This window comes from Tiliqua scincoides, chromosome 1, assembly GCF_035046505.1.
Source record: "Tiliqua scincoides isolate rTilSci1 chromosome 1, rTilSci1.hap2, whole genome shotgun sequence".
NCBI lineage: Eukaryota > Metazoa > Chordata > Lepidosauria > Squamata > Scincidae > Tiliqua > Tiliqua scincoides.
Window position 1 is genome coordinate 241860646 of NC_089821.1, and position 16605 is coordinate 241877250.

Sequence of the window (16605 nt, forward strand, 5' to 3'; positions counted from 1 at the left end):
CTTGTGAAATCTTGCAGTTTTCAGTTTGAAGTCTTTAATTCAAATAATACTTGAGATCCACAAGGGGAGGTTTTTTCCCTTTTTGCAGTCAACTAGCACTTCTGTTGCTTTGATAAGCAGTTGGGTGTGTATGGGGGCAATGTTCTGCTGAAAGTCTTCTAGAGATAACATCCTCTAGAAATAGATAGTGAATTTACTCCTCTGCCTTTGCTCTTGGTTGATCTGCAGTGACCAAAGCTTTTGGAAATGGAGCAAAATGCAAATTACAATCTGCTCTCATTCACCAGTGTTCAGTGTCACTTCTGCACCCTGCAGTGTGTAAGGTTTTTCCTTTTGGAAAGGAGAATTCATTTCATCTCCTGCCTGTCCATAAGAAATCAAAGTACAGGAAATTAGCAGGACTGCTTTGAGTTTGAGGATCAAAAAGCAAGGACAAGGAAAAGATGTGGAGCAACTGCAAAAATACCGTATTAGTGACATGGGAAAGTTCTCACCTTTGCTTTTCTGAGTGTTGCACTGTCAGAACAGAGCCAAGAACAAGGAATCCAAGTCCAGCAGAGTTTTGTCCAATTAACACTTTTTATTTTTCTTTTGTAGGTACATAAACGTTACCATTGGGATTACTTAGTTGAAAAACTGGAACAGATTGGAAGTAATGTTTCGGTAAGGCTCCAGTATTGCTCCCCTATTTCTCCCAGGTTACCTTTTATAGCATTTCTGCCCCCCCCCCTTCTCTTCCTTCATACAATCTTCCTATGATAAGGAAAATAATGCATGCAAATTTATGCTTGCAGCATTATTGGAAGTGGTCATTAGAAGACAAAGAGTTCAAAGTAGTAAAGTGGGATACCCGAGAACCTAAATATAAAACGTACCTTTAAGTTGAACTCTGACAAAATATGCAGTCTGTAAGCAAAGTAGAGCTGTCCAGGAATATCATACAATTTATCTTCCTGTTATGAAGCATCTACTGCAGTGTTTCTCAAACTGTGGGTTGGGACCCACTAGGTGGGTCGTGAGACAATTTCAGGTGGGTCCCCATTCATTTCAATATTTTATTTTTAATGTATTAGACTTGATGCTACCATGATATGTGACTGCATTTGAGGAAATGTTATAGACCTGTATAGAGCTGTATAAACTACTATGTATATTCTTTTAACAATGATAGTAAAGGAAACTTACTCCTGGGTAAGTGTGGGTAGGATTGCAGCCCAGGATCGTTAAAAATTTTCCTGCTTGATGATGTCACTTCTGGTCATGACATCACTTCCGGTGGGTCCTGACAGATTCTCATTCTGTCCCGGTGGGTCCCGGTGCTAAATGTGTGAGAACCACTGATCTACCGGATTCTTGCAGGGGAATCAGGCCCTCATTATTTTGACATAACACAGGCATATATGTGGAAAAGATAAGGAACATTATGTACTATGATTGGTATGTTCCAAAATGTTAGGCAGCTACAGAGACACAGGTTAGGGTTGTTTTTTGTTTCTGGAAGTGTCAGCAAATCATTCCAAAATAACAGATAGTGAATTTTCAAACAAATTAGGCAGAGGCGGATAACTTTAGAGCAGCAATTTTCAACCAATGTGCTGTGAATGGTCCACAGGTATGCCGCAGGAGTTTGGGGAGTGTCATTTATTAGTAGCGCCATTTGGGGATTTGAATCCCCACCAACAGTTGTCTTTTCAGTTGTCAAAAAACTGATAGCGTACCTTGACAATTATGGCTCTTTGTCAGTGTGCTGTGAGATGACAAAGGTTGAAATTCGCTGTCTTAGATGTTGAAGGAGTGACTTCAAGCATAGTTTCTCACTGACTTCAATGAATTATGTGGTCTGATTCTTCATTCTAAATTTCATGCTGATATTTTAGTACCACTGATTTCAAACCCTTTTGTACTTTGTACATTGAAGTTTGAAGGCAAACCATGAGTATTTTAAACAGAAGTGCTGTGGCTAAGTGTGGATTGGTGTATGCAGTGTTAGGTTGTCCCTTTGCACAGGCAGTGAAGGCAAATGTATGTACATCAGTCATAAAAACAGCCTCTGCTTGTACTAGGTGGTAGGGAATTTCAAGGAAGAGCAGAGGGTGTCAAAATAACATCTGCTTTTAAGGAAGAATCAACACTACGTTGCACTTTTGTGTTGAGACATCGAAGCTCTTTTATAGTTGGTGCAATTGTATCTCTTCAGGCTGCTTTCTCAAGATATTCAGTGCAGGTATTGCAAAGTTATTTCTGAACATCCATGATACCACTGCACTTAATCTTGGGAGAGATGGCTAACAGGGGCTGATCAATATAATGCATAAATGGGCAGTGGACCTTGAGTACTGTGACAGTGAACTTCAAAGCGAGTTACCCTGGGCAATAGTTAATTAAAAAGTAAAATAAGCAGCTTCCTTCGACTGAAACTATAGCTTTTGAAACTTAATCGTATTCCTCACTTGCAATCACTTAACATTAGGAGATGCACAACCCATGAAATTATATACTAGGAATTTTATTTAATAGCTTTGATTATTCTTTTACTGCCTTGTGTCCTCTGTTTAACTCAGACTTCACAATTTAATGTTGATGTCTCTGAAATGAGTAAACAGTAGTGAAAGTATGAGGTCCTAATCTCATTGGATGAAAGGGGCTGGAGCTGGGAATTGTTATCTCTGCTCTGAAAACTCTCATTCTTTTTAGTAAAAATGTGAAGTTCCCTTTCCCCAATACTTGAGTTTCTTTTTGCTGCTTAAAGGATCACTGTAATCACATTAATGGCTCAATCTTATACAGGCATGGCATGGCTGCTGCTGGAACTAGCATTCCAATAGTGAAACATGCTTAACAGCATTGCCACAGGTGCTGGGGAAGTGCGCAGAGCTTCCAGAGAGGCCACATCGGCCCAGCGTGCTCTGGCAGACAGGGGAGCCTCTGATGACAGTGAGTCGTGGCGGGGGAGGAATGGAGTGAGGGGAGGGCAGAACAGGGGAGGATGGGAGGCATGTCAGGAGGTGGGAAGGGGTGACACCCAGCATGGATGACTTGCGCTAGGTGCAATCCTCTTCCTAGCCTCCCGACTCGCTCCCTTTTTCTCCCTGGATTTGCACCAGCTGAAGAGCTGGTACAGATCTGCGAAGGCCCACTGGCAAGAGGGAGGCTTATGGGGAGATATGGGAAAATATTTTCCCTTACTTCTCATAAGCCTCCTGGTCTGCCTTCCCACCATATGCAACTCAGTGCATTTTGGCAGGGCTGCATACTGTAATGGGGGCCAGGACAGGTTTGGGCTGTGAGTTGCCCACTGGGCCTATTCTTCCATACCATCTGTTTCTTCAACAGAGGCATTTGACCTTGAAATATATATTTAATGATAAAAGTGGGTACTGCCAATATTTTGTGATAGGTGGGAAGAACAAGAGAGAAATGTTCCTCAGTCTATTGGCATTTATCTTCCATCCAATTTGCAGATGTCCCAGGACCTGTTTCCATGAACTTCCATGTGGACACTTGCAGGCTGAAAGACCAAAGGAAGCATTAATCTATTCTCTCCATCCACCTACCCATAGCTAATATATATGCACTTTGTGGTGTGTGTTTAAAATTGAGAAAAGAAAGCTAAAATCCCTCTTGGATTCCCCAGTCAGTATCTAGATCAAATTATGTCTGAGGACGAACTTCAGAAGTGGCTCCATTCTAATCCTTAAACATCCTTAGTTTTCCTAATTTGCCAAAGTCCAGCATGGCATGATTAACCTACAAAGGGGCCGCTAAGGACATAGCAAGGTAATATTTAGCTTCCTTTAAGTCAGAGCACAGTTTGGTATATAGAAAAACCCACTTGTTCCTTTTGACAGGTATACAAAACTTCTTTAAGTCAATCAGGAGGATGAGCAGATGTGCTCTGGCATTGTACTTAAACAAGGACATTCTCTTCAGAACACAGAAGTTTACTAAGGTATTGCTGCTGGCTAAAAGGGTCATATAAGATGTGTGGGCAGGAAACCTGCAGTGTGTGGCATTGTAACTTCTTTCCTTTTATCCATTAGTGAGATCAGGAATCTAAAAGAGACCATACAAGCAAAATTTATAGCTCTTTGGATACTGATACTGAAACTTTTCTCTCTTGGTTGTAAGAGCCAAAATTTATAAATATGTCCTTTACAGGTACTGTGAAAATTCTGTCCTGAATGGGAGCTACATGTTTCCTTTTGGAAGGACCAAAAGATTTGTTATGAGTAATGTAATCTAGCTCATCAGTGCAGCATCTTCTACCTTGGAGACTGGGAGACATAGTTAATGCCATTTCAGTTAACCAGTAAAGAAAGAAGTGTTAGCGACTGAGTTTTAATGAACTTCCATCAGTAGGACTTTCTCAGACACTCTGAAATCAGACTTCCCTCCTAAACTACTCTTTTCCTCCACCTCCTAGTCCAACCCCTACTACTTCTGCAGTTAGTGAGGGTATGGACATGACCTTGGGCAGCCGGCATGTGTACATCCTCTTGCAAATGAAGTTCTGTGGATTGATGTGAAGGTTTATTAAACATATTTCCAGATGCAGTTCTGTCTGCTCACTACTGAATCCAGCATTGATTGCATGAGAATTTCTGTATTCTTCTAGTTTTAGGTAATTGGAAATATCACAGTAGGTGGGGTGAGAGAGCATTTAAAAGTAGTCTCTTATGCAAATATCACTGAGGGAAGAAGTGCTTGACCACTTCTGTAGTTTCTGATGGATGACTGGTGTTGCTTACAATGTCTGGGACAAGGGCAGCATGTAGAAATCTTTTCTTTGATAATTGGAAAAAGGTTTCAAATTGTTATGTTGTTCTTATGCTGGTGTCTGTTGCTTTTTGGCTGTTCTTCATAGGTTGTTGATGCGTTTTCAAGGAATCTGTTTATTGTTAGCCACTTTGGGTGTATTTTTTCGAAGTGGGATAGTTCTTAGAAATAAAACTATAACTTTAGAATTGGAATTGTTGGGGGACAGTGAGCTTACAGCTGTGAGGAAGATAAAGGGGACCTGCTGTGGGCTGTGCATGGGTACTAGTGAAACAACAACAACAACAGGTATTTATATACCTCCTTTCTTGGTCTTTATTCAAGGCGGTTTACATAGGCAGACTTTATTTAAATCCCTTATTAAATAGGGATTTTTACAATTGAAAGAAGGTTCTTTCTTTCAAGAACCACTACATTCAGGTGTTTCATTCTGATCTGGCTTCACATTCTGGCCTCCATCCTCCCACGCTCAGAGCAGATGGAATAGCTTGGCTTCAGCTTGTCAGCTGCTTCAAGGTCGCAGGGTGCCGGTGGCCTCGAACTGGCGACCTTGTGGATGTTATCTTCAGGCAGACGGAGGCTCTACCCTCTAGACCAGACCTCCTGCCCAGTATTTTAAAATTATATGCAGGATGAACTTGATGGGTAGAAGGGACTAACATTTCAAGTTTTTTGGTGACCATGAAATGCCAGAATGTATTGTGTACTGTTTTCATTTAATTATAGTTGTACATATTTAACAGTGCATATGTAAGTGTGCTGGTTTTTGCATCTAAATTATTTAAGTTTCTTACTATTTGAATGAGAACTTAAGCTGTTCTCTAATTACATTTCTTCTGAAAATTTTGTTTAGCTCTTAATGCTACTTTGAATTGTAGCTGGAAAGCTGTAAAAAAAACCCCTCTAAAAGTCAATATATGTTCATGGTGACCAATCACTTTGCACAGTAAATTAACAATGATGCCTGTGATTGCCTTTGCTGACCTTGTTGGAGAGGAGTGGAAATTTTTCTGCTAAAAGTGTACCTAGAATTTCTCTTCTTTCCTGTCCATGGGAGGAAAAGATTGCTGCCTGTCATGGAACAATGGCCAGCAAGTTTAGGAACACTCTGTGGGAGGCTTCAAGTGTAAAATGCTTCCTTTCTTGCAGCCCATCTAGCCTTTGCACCAGAACTGTTTGTTTTCTTCTCTCAAGAAACAAAAATAATGTTTTCAACTTGCAAAGGTTTGCAGCACATAAGTTGGTTTTTTTCTGTATTCCCATTAGTAGTTATAGCTTATACTGAATAGTTTATACTGATTTATCTTGTCCTTAGGCTACAAGTGAAGGAGAGATGCAGGAATTTCCTGTCCCCCAGTTTGCACCTTCATCTCAGGTAAGTATTTTTTCCCTTATTAATCAGTTTTCAAATAGCATGTAGTTCTCCCTTTTCCCTTCTAAGTTTTTCTTGGCGTAACTGAACTCATATTAGCTGTTTCATAGTCAAAGATATTCTTGTGGTTAATAGTTAAATGGTTCTGTACCTTTTAAAAGGTAGCCAAGGTTCCATGAAATACGTATTTTTTTTTCTCGGCCATGTGCAGTGTTTATCTGGTTAGGAGAGTGGTGTTGCATGTGGGTAGTTAATCTAAAGGAAGAAACACTGCACAGCTATGTTCAGCAGCTTGTTCTGTGAATGCATATGTACAGAAGGAGCCTAGTAATTGTTTCCCACATAGGCAAAGTGACATTTGGTTAGGAGTCTGTAGGAGTGGTGTTGCCTCAGTCTCTCAGGCAGTGACCAACACATAAACCTCATAAGTCAATACTATGAATAGACTCAAATTGTATTTGGTTATAATTGCCCTGTCAAGTGCTGAGGTTTGCCTAATGCAGACACTTAGGCTGGTGATTCAGGAAAGGTCTTTTATTCTGGACCATCATGTCATTTCCCTTCTCTTTTTCAGTTATAACTAATGACTCACATAAATTGGGACTAGGTTTTTATCACAAAGTTGTGAAGAAACCAGGCAGCTATTACTGTGAAAAAGGCAAATTCCATATTAGTGCTCTGAAAGAGATAGAAAATAAAATTGCTGATGTTGAATTATATGAATCTATGCTGTGGCCATACTTTGAATGCTATGTATAGTATATCCCAAAAAGGGTTTCTCTTGTAGAGCTAGAAAAGGTGCAGAAAAGGATTACCAAAGTGATCAGGGGCATGGGCCATCCTCACAGAAGGAAAAGCAAACACATTTGACACACTTTATAGAAAAAAGATGACTATTTCATTTAAAATACTTTCCAGCGTTGGAGGTGTATCAACCTGGGGAATATAAAACTCCTTGTCATCTAACTCCTTGCTCAGTTCAATAACAGACAACTTTGGGGAAGGGGCTTCTGGCATAAATTATGCTGTTACTGTGCAGGTGCCTGATCTTGTCTGATCTTGGAAACTAAGCAGGGTCAGGCCTGGTTACTACTTGGATGGGAGACCACTTGGGAACACCAGGGGCTGTAGGCTTATACCATAGTCTTTCGAGACTGAAGGTTGCCAACCACCGAGCAAGGACCTTGATCTGGATCCAGGTTCTGACTCTTCATCTTCCATTCTCTCCAGTTCCTACCACTCAAAGTTGATCAGCTGATACGAAAAGAGAGTTTAAAGAGTACCTGCCTCCAGAGCTCAAAGACCCAGGGGTTGGAAGCCAGCCGCAGCCACGCACAGCCCCTTCAGCTTGCTTCTGCATGAACCAGCCAAAAGATGACTAAAGGGACATGATAGAGCAGGAGTTCTTAACCTGTGGGGCCTGCTCCCAGGACCATTCCAGCTGGGTTCGCTGCCTGACACTGGCCCTGACTCCCCCTCCAAAAACAAGTCTCCTTGCTGTGCTTCGTCCTCACAAGGGCTCTAGAGATTAAATGCTACATGAGGAAGGATCACTTCACTACCTCCTCACCTTGCTCTGTTCTTGCAAAGGGAACATATTCCCTTTAAACTCTGTGAGAGGAAAGGAATGCAGGGAGGGAACCAGTTGATTTGATTTTCATTTGCTTTTAGTGAACTGGGAGTGGATCAGTGTGGCTCATGTCCATGGCAGGCTGGAGGGAGATGGCAGGCTTGGGATGAAGAGCATCCTCCCCTCTCCATCTGCCACAGATGCAAGCCGCATCAGGTAGCTTCGTGGCTGGGCAACCCGTGCCTGAGAGGGAGTGGTTTGCTGAAGGCCACTTTGTGAGTATATGGTAGAGGTGAGTTTTGAACTGCGGGAGTTATAATTTACAGGCTTAATATTACCGGCTATGCTAAACCAGCTCTCAGTAAGCTTTAGTGAGGCTTACTTTTGCCTAAATGTCTGGCATGGCCTTTCTTGAAGAAACAGGACATTCTGACTCAGCATATAAGTGAGCTGCTCTCTCCTTTTTCTCCTCCCTCCCAAGTTGGATCCTCTCTGATCCACACATGATTTCCTCACTTTTTCGTGGGCGGAGAATAAAATCAAATGTTGCATATTGGAAGATGTGAGATACCAATCTGGTGCTGAGCTTAACTATATTGAAAGAAATGTTTTTTTAAAAAAAAAAACACATCAACTGTGCGGAAGAAACATCAACGTATCATGGATCAACGTATCACAAACACCAGTGTATCACATAATAACTGATCACACTAATTTTAAAAGAAATTAGAAAAAAACACAAGAAAAATACTGCCCCCAAGTGTCTCATAGCTCTGGGTTAAGGCAAGGGAACAAAAATAATTATAAAGCAAATCCTTCAGAGTTTAGATTTTGGGACAAACGTGGTGTGAATGCGTGTTTGCATTCTATATGATGCAGCTAGTTTTGGGTCAAAATTTGGGTGGTTAATGTCTCCAATTTTATAGCCCCTCCCCAAACGCTATGTCTGATTTCCTAGTCCAAGCATTTATTTCTACCTAAATCACTTTTGCTAGATACAGAGCTTGGATCTGCTATTGGTTTTTAAAAGTAGATTGGTAAGCCTGGAATCTGCTTGCTTAGTTCTACAGTATCGTGAAACATGATTAACAACTCCTTCATGTTGAAGACGTAATAAATATTAGCTGTTGGAAATTTAAATGAATCATTTGAGCTCTGTAGTATGAAGCCAGCCTTGATTTTAGCAGTCTCGCTACCTGAAACCAAAGGTGGTTGTTCCCCACATTTAACCTGGATGTACAGTCGTTAATTGCATCAGAAATTTGAGCATGGAAGATGATTTATATATGATTGGCAGTAGCTTTTGAGTGGCAGAAACAATTGGGGAATGGCACTTGCCCTTTCAATGTAACCAAGGATCAGGCCATGCCATCATATTGGCGTGGTAGTCTACAATAACCAGCATAGACCTATTACATCATGAGGTCACACTTATACTTGGAAACTGTGACATAGGGCCCAACCCGATCCAACTTTCCAGCACCGATGCAGCCTCAGTGCAGCCCTGAGGTAGGGAGCAAACGTTCTCTTACCTTGAGGAGCCTCTATGACTGTCCCCCCACCACAGGATGCAGCACATGCCCTTTTGGCACTGCTGTATCAGTGCTGGAAAGTTGGATAGGATTGGGCCCACAGTCTTACCTTATGTCTCCTACAAGGTATAAGATAACTCTGCATTAACCACAAGGTGGAGCTCAAGGAACTAGGTTGTTCTAAAAGGGCAGAACGCTTGATGCATCTGGAGCATGATGACAGTTTTCACTGATCCATACTGTGACAGAATTCAAATGGTGGCCTCTTTGAGATTATCTCAGTCATCTGCACCAAAAGTCAATCTAAGCTGCTAAGTGTTGGGAAAAATCTGGTTGCCTTTCTTTCCCAGTAGTGAAGAACATTCTGGGTTACCTCAGAATGCCAGATGCAAGGGATGGCACTAGGATGCAGGTCTCTTGTTGTCTTGTGTGCTCCCTGAGTCATCAGGTGGGCCGCTGTGAGATACAGGAAGCTGGACTAGATGGACCTATGGTGTGATCCAGCAGGGCTGTTAAGAACATAAGAACATCCCCACTGGATCAGGCCATAGGCCCATCTAGTCCAGCTTCCTGTATCTCACAGCGGCCCACCAGATGCCCCAGGGAGCACACCAGATAACCTCATTCTGGTGCCCTCCCTTGCATCATATTAACATTTTTTAAAGGAAGCTACCATAGATCTACCATTTGGGGGGGGGGGGAGAAGATAAATGCCGCTGCTGGGAAGCTCCCGTTTGGATTAGGGCTGTGACGCTGAAGAAGGAAGGTTAATCCCACTTCTGCTGCACCATTTTCACAGTCTGAATTTCTCCTATGAAGCTGTTTGTTTGCCAGATGGCTGCACTTTTTTTTCTTTGTTATCTGAGAGAGCAATTCGTACTTAGAGTGCAGATATAGTAAATATAGCAGATGGAGCTCTAGTAATAGAATTCTTTCCTCTTTTTCAGTGGCTTCCTGGTTTAGCAACATAGTGTCCCTAAGATGGAAAAGAGAGGGACTGCTTCTCCACACCCCTAAAAGAGTTGCTAGTACCTTTTTTTATTAAGCCACTTATTTTGAATTGGTTACCTTTTGTGCTAATTTTTGTTCTGGGGTTTCATTTGAGTTGGGGACAGCAGGTTTTGCTTTTAGTTTTGAGTCTTGTCTCTGAATTACTGTTCAAAGGTTTTGGTTATGGTTAGTTTGATCGCCATGGTGCAAACAAAAAGTCAGATTGTAAAATTTATTCTATGGTATTACAAGAATAGTTTTCTAAGGTATTAAAAATGAGCTATAGTTGCAATTCTATACATACTTATGTGGGAGTAAGTATCACTGAACTCAATGGGGTTTTGAATAGACATGCATATAATTGTGATGTAAATATAGCTACCACCTAAAGTCTACAGATTACTGTAAAAAAAAAAAAAAGGTGAATTTGTTGCTTGCTTCATACCTTTGTTGAATTGCATAATTTATTGTCCTGAGATTAATTGCACTTAATTATATTGTATGAATGAGTAACTTCTGTGCACTCTGCATATTTTGTGCAAATTTGTGCCTGACTCATCCATTTGATGTCATCTTGCTACTACTTTAACTGTGTCTTTCACTATTTTTGTTTGTTCCTGTTTGCTAAATTTGCTAATTTCAGTGGCATATGTGTTCAATTACTGTTATCATAAGAGATTAAGTATGCTGAAGAAAATATAAATGACTCACCATTCTAATTCCTTCTGATTTGCTTCCTTTTGCTTCACTTTCTTCCCAGTCAGAGCTCTTCCTGTCTTCAGCAAACCTCATGAAGTCTGTTGTATTTATTTAGAAATGTTAAGGAAACTAATTGAACTAAACATTTGTGTTGAAATCAACACAGAATGTAGTTTTTTAACCCAGAGTCTCTCATCACAAGCATGGTATCAGTTTCTGTTTCTAATTTCAGTACTTGCTCACTGAATAATATCACAGAACCTTTTTTAAAGAAACATTCAGATTTATACTTCTCTGTGAACTGGACCCAGTTGTCCTAATCTAAGAATCTTGTCAACATCTAAAGTACCCTTGACTCTTAGTTGAATTATGGCTTACATCTGGCACTGGCAGTACCACATATACTAGTGGTATAGTATTAGATGTGCAGTACTTGCCTGGTACAGTATGTGTTAAAAGATATATTCATTTGAAAAAAACCTGTTGAGTCAATTTAGTGACTGAAATCATATAAAGAGAAGTGCATAACTGGAGCAAATGCAGTTGGCTAAGTCAATAAATACTCGTCCCTCTGGGTATTTAACTGTCGTACTGCAATGAGAAGTTTCTGTTATAATAAAATCCAACAAATAAGACATTCTTATAAGAGGGCATGTCTGATTATTTTCTTATTATAACTTTCCTGGGGCTGCATTTGCACACTTTAAACCTGTTACACATCCTATCCACTTCTGATCAGCAGATGGAAAGACGAGTATTTCTAGTCATAGACATAGTTTTCTTGAATTATGTTTATTGAAGACAGTGGAGGGGTTCAGATATCACACTAAATCATGAGGGAATATTACTGTAATGAGCCTTTAGCTTGTGTGACATTACTGGTTTGTGCATGAAGGGAGAAAATTTGCACCTTCCTTTCCTTATTAACAGTATAAATACTGTTAATAATAATAATAATTTAGACACCAGCATGACTCAAATGGAATCTGGGGAGTGTGATAGACGTAACTGGCTATCATAGTTTTACATTTGTTGGAACCAGCAATGCAAATTCTGATGTACATTCTGCAATTTGCATGGGAAATAGCATTTTGACTGTAAATTCATATTCTGGTCACTGGGATTCTGGAGGTTCTGTTCATCCTTAGTGAAAACTAATTTGTTCAGTGTTGTTCAGTTGTGATTTATAATTTCTGGAGTTTTTGAAAGGAAGCCAATAAATATTAGGGGCTTAGTTAAAGATAAATGAAGTGCAGTGAAGTTCTGAAAGTTTCTGCAGCACGAGCAAGGTGCTGCCTTAGCATTTTTTTCAAGGGACCTTAGTTGAGAAGAATCATCTGGATCAGTAGAAGGCAAACTGAGATACTTTCTAGGTGTGTATATTAATATTCAGATCAGCGGGCCAAAGAGCATTCTCGATATCTGCTGAGGGCTGGACATGTTGTCATTAAGCAAGGAATGACCAGATATAAGCACTTAGTTCTCACCAAGGAACTCATTAGCTGCAAATGACAGAAGAGAAAATAGTTTCCTCATTTTTATATTGTCCTTCCTCCAAGGAGCTTGGGGTGGCATAATTCCTACCATCTTTTCATCTTCACAACAAAGTGAAGTCAGGGGTGAGTTAGGTGAGGCTGAGAGAGAGAGTGACTGTTCCAAGGTCTCCCAAGAAGCTTCATGGCTGAGTGGGGATTTGAACCTGAATCTTCCAAGTCTAACAGCCCAATCCTGAGCTGCCCTGTGTCCAGAGGAACAGCGGCACCAAAATGGCTACAGCTGCATCCTATGGACTTCAGGCAGCAGTCAGTGTCTCCTTGGGGTAAGGGAACATTCGCCCCCTTCTCCCGAGGAACAACCCAAGACCTGCAATGGGGCTATCCAAGTCTGCACTGGCTATTTTGTTGGCGCAGGGTTGAGAGGCCCCGTGTCAAGCTGGGAGGCCCAACATGGGGTTCTGGATCTGGCGGAGCAGAGTTTCGCCAATCCTACCCCCTTCTCACCCTGCTCCCTCCCCATGTGCCCCACCTTCCCCCATCCTCCCCTCGTCCTGCAATGCTTCCCCTTTCCCCGACTAACCTCTCCCCCATCTGGAGCTCATCCCTTGCTCCAGGTGGCATGCGACAGGTCTCCGGCTGGTGCTGACTGAGCCAGCGCCAGTGCTGACCCAGCACTGAGTGTTGCAGGCATGCCATATTTGCGACACTCAGCACTGGCAGAGGGCCGGCACTGAGTATTGAGGAGCTGATCCTACGTCCAACTCCAGAACCACTACACTATCCTGACTCCTCTTATATATACATATATCGATATTTTCAAGATCTGGGAGAGCCCAGTAACCATGTGGTCCACCTTTTCCACAGCCCCACTTCTGCAGCATCTCTTTTCAGGTTAGCAGCTGAGAGGTGCTCTGCAAAGTGACACCTGGGCAGAAATGATGCTGCTGAAAGGACAGCCTGCGAGATAATTGGTCTCTCTCAGCACACACATCTCCTCACCTGTTGTCTGTTCCATTCCTCCCCCTATCCTCCCTGTTCTGTCGACTACCACCCCCCTGCTGACTTACTGGTGCTGGGGCTGTTTAGGAGGCTGCTGCTAAGCGGCCACTTGCTGCTTGTGGTCACCTGGCTGCACAGAATGCCGGAACATAAGTTCCAGTGACACAGTGGGGCCATAGGATTGGGTCATTGGAGTTCTTATTAATAAGAATAGTGGGAGCCCAGAGAACATTTATGCTTGGGGATGGAACATACGTTTTATAAATGAACAAATTAATAACTTCATTAATTTGGTTTCTGGTATCGGAATCTCTAAAATTCTGTTATAAAATCTACACATAAGCAGGCTGGTTGCTTTCCTTCCAATTTTTAAGAAGGAAACTCAGTTTATCATGAAGTTGTTAAGATGTCCATGGACCCCAGACTGTTATACAGTTGTTTAACAAATAAAATCCTACATGGAGTTCTCTAATGCTGCTCCATTCATGTCAGGTGTTCAGTAGTGGTAGGATTATATTTAATTCGTAGAATAGCTAGGTCATGCATGCAGATTTTGCATATAAATCTGCCCTTAGTGAATTTTAATTCCTGAATTTGATCTGTGGGTGAAACCCATGTATCAACAAGGGATCAACAAAGGATTAGATTCAGGACAAGGAGTTTTGCATTAACAAGAAACTTGGTAATTACCATTAAAATCTACACAAATAAAGGCAGTCAGTAACCTCTTGTGTTGTGGACAGTCACGTTGGTTGCACTCCATTTCATGATTTCCTGAGTGGTGTTGGGATTGAACATGAAGTTGTTGTTGATTGGTTGTTGGTCACAGCAAAGTAGCGTTTCTGCCCTACCTCCTGCTGCTTTTTTTTGTTTCAAGTGCTGATTACTGTGAAAAATAAGCTACACAGCAGAAAGAGGATCTTCCACATTTGTGGTTTGCCTGGTGAGACTCTTAATTTCCTGGAGTGCTCCTGTCTGAAATCCTTACTTCAGAGCATGACTACAGTCCTTCCATTACACTAAAGTACCCAGTGTTAAATGGCATTACCCTTAACCAGAGACATGATATGCCAACTCTTGCTTTAAAATGTTTCTTCAAAATTTCTTCAAAATATAGAAGAAAACCCCAAAAAGAACCACATATTTTCGAGCAGAATTAAAAGCATTGTAGTGAGTGATTTTTAATAACAATACCAATAAAAAGCTGCTCAAACTGCTTTGTGTGTAACTAAGGCAGAGGGCTTATGCACTTGCTTCTGAGTAAATGTTTATAGGATCAGGCCGCATGGCTGAAATTCCAAGTATCCAGGCTTATTTAATTTAAATCCTGATTTTCAATAAATCTCAGATTTATTCAATAAATTCTCAGATGTTTATAATAACATAGCATACAGAACTAAAGAGAGCGGCCTCTCTTCAGTTTAAAATCCAGTTATGATTAAATATAACAATTTGTAGAAAATGGACTGTAATTTATATTTTAGATTGTTTTTAAAAAATGTCTTTTATTTGTCAGTGCAGTGCTGTAAGCTACCTTGATTATAGTCAGGATAGAACAGGATTTAAAAAAACTTTTATAAGTAAACTTAGATGTCAGTTTTATATCCCTGGTAGAAAGAGTGTTTAAGGCTATTCTTAAATGGGCTAATGGAATGGATGAACTTAGGAAGACAATTTGATAAATTAGGAGTTACCACCAAAAATGTCTTGTTTTCATGATAGTTTGTTTTACCTTTTACAGTAGTAACACACTCTTAGCAGGTCTTTGTGCCTTGATGAAATAGGTGTCTTGAAATCAATATGACTTACGAGCAAACTTGGTTAGACTTTGGCTCGTGAAGATCTGCCTGGCATTGAGTAACTGTGATCTATTTTCAGTTTGCATGGTGATACATCCACAGTCTTACTTCTGTTTTGACTGCACACCAGGTTAGGCTTAGGTGTCTGGGTGTTCAGCCCTCTCTAGGTGCAAAGGTTGCACTCACTGCACTGTTTGTTAAACAATTTTCTTTTGTTTCTCTGCCTCTTGACCCCAGTGAACTAGGCACATGAGAAATGTGCAATGTGTACATGACTTTAAAATAGACAGAAGCCTTGAGAGAAACTCTGCACTTCCCAGAAAACCACTTGTAAAAAGAATGAGGTGAGCAGGCTTGTGCGCACCCATGATGTGATATGTCTCCAGTGCATCAAGAACTGCAGGACGTTAAGAGAAATAGCTCCCTTTATCATCGATAAAAACAACTGGAAGACACATAGCTATCATTCTTATGAGAGGGGACACTTTGACATGATGCTGCTTAAGCCAATCAAAATATTCATTTCAAACAAAAGATTTACCTGGAAAGAAAGCTTCTTGTATCTGTCCTTCTAGCTGATTCTGGGCCCAATCCTATCCAATTTTCCAGTGCCAGTGCTGCTGAACCTATGGGGTATGCACTACTTCCTGTGTTGGGGATGCAGTCGCAAAGGCCTCCGCAAGGTAGGGGAAAATTTGTTCCTTTACACCAGAGCTGCATTGTGGCTGCACCAGTGCTAGAAAATGGATTGGGCCCTCTGTCTTCTATTTTGAAAGCTATGGCTGTAGGCATTCTGGCTGCAATTTTGCTCTTATCTATCCCAATGTAAGTGCATGCTGTTAGGGTTGCACCTATGGAACTTAAGCCATTTCTGCCCAATGTTGCACGTACGCAACAGGGGCCAAGTGTGTACACCTGTGGGCCGGGCAAAAATGGGTTTTAACTAGTCACATTTTTGTAATAGTTAGTTGGTGACCTTCAGTCTCGAAAGACTATGGTATCGCGCTCTGAATGGTGGTTCTGGCACAGTGTCTAGTGCGGCTGAAAAGGCCAATTCCGGAGTGACAATCCCTTCCACACCGGGAGCAAGTGCAGTCTGTCCCTGGTCTGTCTCCCTGGCTATGGACGTTCCTTCTTTGCCTCAGTCTGTTGGCCAAGTGTCTCTTCAAACTGGGAGAGGCCATGCTGCACAGCCTGCCTCCAAGAGGGCTGCTCAGAGGCCAGGGTTTCCCACCTTTTGAGGTCCACTCCTAAGGCCTTCAGATCCCTCTTGCAGATGTCCTTGTATCGCAGCTGTGGTCTACCTGTAGGGTGCTTTCCTTGCACGAGTTCTCCATAGAGGATATCCTTTGGGATCTGGCCATCATCCATT

At 41.5% G+C, this 16605-nt stretch overlaps 1 protein-coding gene across 1 annotated transcript in view; it reads left to right on the forward strand.

The window, feature by feature from the left end:
* The window catches only part of GLP1R (glucagon like peptide 1 receptor), a 138377-nt gene that overhangs the window by 35750 nt on the left and 86022 nt on the right, over window positions 1-16605 (forward strand). Inside the window, exons 5-6 of the mRNA XM_066623204.1 lie at window positions 598-663; window positions 6092-6151. Of these exons, the coding sequence (XP_066479301.1) occupies window positions 598-663; window positions 6092-6151 (126 nt within the window). The remainder of the gene's footprint in view (window positions 1-597; window positions 664-6091; window positions 6152-16605) is intronic.